At 40.0% G+C, this 6,435-nt stretch overlaps 1 protein-coding gene across 1 annotated transcript; it reads right to left on the bottom strand.

The window, feature by feature from the left end:
* Positions 1-1,128: 1,128 nt before the first annotated feature.
* Positions 1,129-5,771, bottom strand: LOC112273681 (pyruvate dehydrogenase E1 component subunit beta-1, mitochondrial). The gene is made up of 14 exons (XM_024502733.3): positions 5,633-5,771; positions 5,319-5,402; positions 4,720-4,800; positions 4,371-4,397; positions 4,137-4,199; positions 3,865-3,951; positions 3,446-3,571; positions 3,142-3,275; positions 2,842-2,914; positions 2,460-2,525; positions 2,217-2,255; positions 1,976-2,100; positions 1,608-1,722; positions 1,129-1,320 (listed from the first exon to the last, which is right to left on the bottom strand). The coding sequence occupies exons 1-14, from the start codon at positions 5,678-5,680 to the stop codon at positions 1,249-1,251; spliced, it is 1,140 nt and encodes a 379-aa protein (XP_024358501.1). The 5' UTR covers positions 5,681-5,771; the 3' UTR covers positions 1,129-1,248.
* Between the last annotated feature and the right edge of the window lie 664 nt (positions 5,772-6,435).

Genomic DNA, 6,435 nt, shown 5'->3' with positions numbered 1-6,435 from the left:
AAATTTGATGTCAATATTTTATAAAAAATAGTATATTTTATAAGAATTAAAATACATATGTTTGTATTTAGTATTGAATGGTATATATTTTAAAATTTATTTAATGTGTATGTTTAATTTCATACATACAAATTGTATTTTTAAATTCTTTTAATGTATATATTTTTAAATTCATTTTTATTAACCATCCCCCTAAAAGCTAATCTAGAAATAAATTGTTCTTGTCCCATTTTTTAATACAAATATCAATAAACTTGGTGTAGAATTTAACACATAAACTAATGGTTTGTTCCATTGAATTAAATTAATTTTGATTAAATGTTCTATTTTTACAATAAAAATGAATATATTAACTTTAGCTAGAGAAATTGAATAAACAAGGTCTTTTGTAGTGGATATTGGCCTTTAGACAATATAGTCAAAAACTTTTGATACATAATAATGAATTATGACCAAGTTGAAATTTCTCCCTTCTTATTTCGATAGCAATGTGAAGTCTTTACGAAAAAAATTGGTTCAATATATTTCTTCGTCAAAAATATAATACAAACTTTGATGCCCTTACCAATAAACAACAGTATCTTTACGATCAGATTGACAGCACGGTTTTGCCAAATTTTGCATATATATATATATATATGAACACGTACAAAAATTATCAACAAAATTTTCACTTCTAGTTTACTAGAGTATCATTCTGTCAAGTATTGTTTAATTTCAATGTAATTAACCTTGTACATTCAATTGATCACTTCGTGATTTTTCTAATTTCTGTATTGAAACATAAATATATGCCCATGGCAATGTTTCAAGGTTTTCAAAGTTTGTAAAATGTAGAAATAAAATTTGGTTTAGGTTTAACCTATTCCCAGTTTCAAATTATTCAAATCAATAATACAATGATAAATTCAAGGTCCACCCTATCATTTGTGGTATGGTATTCAAGAAGATAATGACCTAAAACTTGTCCAATATATTACAGCCTGGGCAGAAAGGACGTGACATCGTTATAATGCTTCAAGATTCTGAACTAATTTCACATAGGCATTTGGAGACACTAGTCAAGAGTCTACAAAACCGTGGGACATGCAAGAGGACGTGCAAAATACAGCCATGACATTATTAGGATTCACTTGTAAATAATACTGGCATTTATCTGAAAGCACATTATTACACATGTATAGCAAATGGATTCTAAAAGGCCAATATAGGGATTTGCAAAATTAACTGGAAGGATGTGCAAATACTCTACGCTGTTGCTTGTCTCATATCCTCCTTCCGGAAACATGCTCGCCTAGCAGCCCGAATGATGTCATCAATCTACAAAAACAAGATCGAGTTATTTCACTAGATCCTTTCACAAATCAAAGAAACAATTCAGAAATAAACAAATTACAAGACGAACCTTTTATGCAAAATTCCAACCACGCTTTGCAAAATAAAATTAGTGATTTCATAGAGATGAGGCGTCTTAGTATAAACAATTCATAATTGTATATTTTAAAACAAAACAGTCCTCCAAGTCAAGACTACAAACTTCACATCTACGAAGACGACATACAAGCATTGAAACAATTACTTTTTTGCACATTGCTTCAAAGACTTACCTGAGGCACTGCAAGACGCTCTAAGTTAGCGGCATAGGGCATGGGCACATCAGCACCACAAATTCGCTCTACTGGAGCATCCAAATAATAAAAGCTCTCCTCAACGACGCTTGCACTGCAACACATTAAATAATCGATGCTGTTAGAAGTCGAGGAAGATACACTCGATTGATAATATGTGAGCGTAAAATTGCTTAGAGAAAGCACACAGTAGGAATAAATCACCTAAAGTCAACTACCCAAAACTTTATATTACTTTATATAGGTCCAAGGAGCATCTGAACATAATTTGATCCACTGACACAGCTGAGAACAATACATCTAATAAAGAAAGGACTAGTTAAGATAGAGATACTGCAACATCATACCAGATCTCAGCACCGACTCCATGCTGGGGCCAGCCTTCCTCAAGTGTCAACAATCTCGAGGTCTTGCGCACTGATGCGTTGATTGTTTCTCTATCAAGTGGTCGGATTGACCTAAGGTTAATTACCTACAGAGAGATTCATTTAGCATCCGTCAGAACACTCGCTCAAATGTTCTCTGCGTGTTGTGGAAACAAGTTCTGAAACTATATCATAGAGATAAAAACATCCACAAAAGACTAACCTCTACGCTTATGCCTTCTTTCGCAAGTTCATCGGCTGCCTGTCCAGCAATGTAACATGTGTGGTCAATAGCTGTTTTCCTAAATCCTTAGACTCCAAGAAAGAAATAGAGATAGAAATCCATTGATAGAATGTTGGTTGGCAACTAAACAAAGAGCTCTGACAAACTGATACAAAATACCCTTGCACAGAATACAACTGCACCTAGAAACACAAAACTAAGAAACAACTCTAGCGTTGCTACCTTCAAAGCATAGCCGACCATCTTCGAGAACGCAACAAGTGTAAGATCGTTTCCCTCCCTCATAATCTGCAGAGCAACATAGGAGGTAGTTGAGGTAGTCTTATCCAGTCACATTGAAAGACCATACAAAGGTTCATTAGTGAACAACTAATCAAATCAAGAACTATCAAATAAACTCCAACCGATTAACACCGCTTACAATGTATATGTGCAAATATATTGCAGCTGCTTCAGCTGAACTCACAAGTCTTCGCAAGAAACAAATAAAACCAAAAAGAACACAAACAAAGCAAAGCAAAGAAAAGCAAAAACGGCTCCAGTGCCGTTTGCATTGGCATGTGGAACAACTATATGCTTCGCAACAACTGAATTAGTAGCTTACCTTAGCTTTGCCAATTGGGAGAGTGAAGCTGGGGTCAAGCACGCCCTTCGACACCGGGAAAGATTCTCCATACCTGTCATGGTTCAAAATTACAATGATATGCTGACAGTTTCACTAGCTCATGTATTAAAATGACAACCTTCCCCAGAACTTAACTAGAGTACCCGTGAGTAAAAAACATACCGACGAGGCAAGATTTACGATGAAACGATATGGGACTAAAATCCATCACAACAGAAATTTACAATAATTGCACACTGAAGACAACTGGCAAAGTGAGATTGGAGGTGGCACACGTACAACAACTCGTTTTCCAGAAAAACAACTGGATCGGGATCCCGGATAGCGGCTTTCATGAGTCCGCGAGCGTCCTCGGCATCATAAGGAACCAAGACCTTCAGGCCAGGAACTTGACCGTACCATGCAGCAAAGCACTGCAAAAATAGACAGGAAAGAGCAGAGCCAATAAGAACTTTAATCACAGGGGAGACATCAGAATGCACAAGATTCTCAGATAGTCACTAGCTCATGTGTACATGTGATCAACCAAATTTCAGCAACACTGCCCTGTAGGACTAATGCACTCAAAAGTAACGCAAGTCACCTGAGAATGTTGAGCAGCAACACCTGCAGCTGCACCATTAGGACCCCTGAATACTATAGGAACATTAATTGTCCCGCCAGACATGTAGTTTGTCTTAGCAGCCGAATTGATGAGATGATCAATGGCCTGTCAACAAGCATCAAATACAAGATTGTGATTTTCAATAGTAAATTTTAAGCATTATTAAAAAAAACTTATATACTTATCATTAATCAAATTAAATGATTATAACGGAATTTCACTTAAAACATGCTCATCTCGCTTCATTCAAAACAATTAAATTACAATCAAACCAATCATGTTCAACTCGACAGCTGAAAAACCAAAAGCTTTCTTCAAGAGTCCATGTCTGCAAATACATATCCGTGTCCAAGAACGAAACATTGAAATTATTATGAGAAGAATGAAAATCAGCTTACCTGCATGGCGAAGTTAAAGGTCATAAACTCAACAATAGGCTTCAGGCCATACATTGCTGCTCCAACACCAAGACCTGCGAATCCAGCCTGTAAACAAGTCACCACGAATGCAGAATCAATACAGATATTACACCTGTAACATTCAGGACCAACTCAATTTGGATATCAAAAGAAAAGAAAAGAAAAAAGACAAGTGTAAAGCAGATGCATAAGCGGAAAAATACAGGTCTACGTGAAGGGAAAAGAAAGGAGGAAATCCACAGAAAACAAACCTCTGTAATAGGGGTATCTAAAACACGATCTGGTCCAAATTTCTGCAAGAGACCCTTCGTGACCTGAAAACAGCGCAAATAAAGACGTCAGTTGATACTAGCTTGCATTGACATGAACGCACACGCCCCTCGCAAAGGTACATGAGTTCCTCTGATGCGCGCAATGCAAACAATGCAAATGGAAAATGCGCTGCAACAAACAAAAATCATCAAACGTAAGGCAGATTATTGTACCTTGTAGGCACCTTGGTACTCACCAACCTGCAGGATACAAAAGAACATAAAATGAGGCTAGGCTCTGTATACCACAAGAGAAAATGCTGTTCTAAACTTTTTTTAACAATGATTGCTAATTAGAAATATCTCTTTCCGCTAAATTCAAACTCAACTCCATTTCACACTAAAGACACGTACTTTCCTATTTTTCTCTTGTAAACACAGTCATCTTTCACGAAATCCTTGTAATATACAGGTAGACACCATAAGGCAATTTCCCAGAGCTTTTTAATTAACACAAAAACGAGTTAATATAAAATGAGCAACTGGCAACATTGAAAGAAATACGGTGGGAAGAAATCTTTACCTCTTCGCCCATGACAAAGACTTTGGAATCAGCTGACATCTCCTCGTCGATGGCACTGTTTAGAGCCTCTCGGACAGTAATCTGTGCACAAACGAATTAAACTTCGCATTCAGCATAGAAATCCCAATGGGATTTCTTCACATGATGTCCAGGTTTCGTTCTGCTCCTAGCTTGTATATCCTAACCACTCCCTCCTTCTCGGTCTTGGGCCCAATGCGGTGCAAATTCAAGATGGCATACTAAGATTTGACGGTCAAGTCCAGTAATTTTCTACCTTCTCTAACAGTCCAACACTCTCTTTAGTAAAGCAGTTCCGTCTCTCTCACGCTCTCAGCATTAAATTTAGACGGTAGCTTTTCCGATTCCAAAGTGTATTGGCAACAGTAAATAAAAATGAAAATAAAAGTTTGCCCTGAATGCTAGGCAAATCAGCTGGTGCTCGGCTGCCCTGTGTAAGTCTCCTACGACAATGAACATGAACACGTCATAAACAAAGCCGATGCGGGAATAAGGACTCCGCAATCACCGAAAGCTTACACCAATCGATCTTAATTCAATCCCAAAACCAAGCAAATCAAAGAGTTATCTCGATTACTGACCGATTCGCCCGAAGACGACATGAACCTCTTAGACACCGCCCAAACCGCTGCCGCAGCAGCTGTGTCACAGCCATGGCCTCCTCTCTGCATACCATACCAACAAACATCCAACAAAACTTTAATATCACACTTCACAAACCCTCACCTCGAACAACCAGAGCCAGGATCCACTCCTGCTCACCCTCACCAACACGACGCCAGATCGCTGATCCCCCTCGGATCCAACCACACCTGGCAACCAATCCCGCACCCTACACCATATCCTAAACCAAACACACCAAAAAAATCCACAAGGCGAAGAAACGGACACGTACCAAACGAGAGGCGAAAGTCGCGAAATTCTTCCCGAGAGCTCCCACCATGGTTGACAGGTACCTCAACCCTGCACGATGCGCAACTACCTCCAGCAATGTGAAACAACACCACTGCGACGGCAGCGCAGGGGTCGAGGCAGGAGGAGAGAATGAAGAGAATGAAGAGAAGAGGAGGAGCAAAGGGACGGGGCAGCGCGAGAAGCGCGCACTAGGTATGAATGAGGCTTCGGAGCGGGCGGGATGACGCTGTGCTGATGGTTGGAGTCAAGAGGCGACACTTGGATGAGGGAAGCATCTTCCGAATCGTCCTTCCGTCCCTCCCTTCGCGACGGACGTCCCTTCGCTCACGAGGGCCAAGTCTCGCCGCGAAGTGTCTCCCATCGGGCATTGCTCGGGGAATGAAATCGCGGCCCATGCGCCATTCATGCACTCTCAACTTTCTCGCTCTCTCCCTCACTCACACTCGCTTTCCGCTGCGTCGCGCGCGTGGGCTCTGCTGATGGCGTCTCTCCCTTGCCACTTCATTCCACGAAGGGTGCCTCTTCATTCATCTACTGGTGCGAACATCCACCTTCCCATTCATCCATTTTGGTTGGATTGCAAGTTCCGAGGGATGAGATTCAAACGAGGAGGACAACCGTGTGCAAAATAATATCGCTGAAGAATCCATGCAACCCAGGTTGATAGAACTTTGCACGATTCACGCCTCTCGACTATTTCGTGATGAATTAGTTAGGAAATGAAGTTTTTGCAGGACTAGGGGAAACGTTCGTGGATTTCGATGGGAGCCATAAGGGAACTGT

The sequence above is a fragment of the Physcomitrium patens genome, chromosome 20, assembly GCF_059467195.1.
Source record: "Physcomitrium patens ecotype Gransden chromosome 20, ASM5946719v1, whole genome shotgun sequence".
Taxonomy (NCBI): domain Eukaryota; kingdom Viridiplantae; phylum Streptophyta; class Bryopsida; order Funariales; family Funariaceae; genus Physcomitrium; species Physcomitrium patens.
The sequence above is the reverse complement of the archived record's forward strand: the minus strand, read 5'-3'. Positions and strand labels throughout refer to the sequence as shown.

Coding starts and splice junctions, on each gene's coding strand:
- LOC112273681 (XM_024502733.3), bottom strand. CDS start 5,680: ATGGTGGGAGCTCTCGGGAAGAATTTCGCGACTTTCGCCTCTCGTTTG. Junction 3,952..4,136: donor TAGATACCCCTATTACAGAG/GTTTGTTTTCTG, acceptor ACTTGTTTACAG/GCTGGATTCGCAGGTCTTGG. Junction 3,276..3,445: donor TTGCTGCTCAACATTCTCAG/GTGACTTGCGTT, acceptor CTATTTTTGCAG/TGCTTTGCTGCATGGTACGG.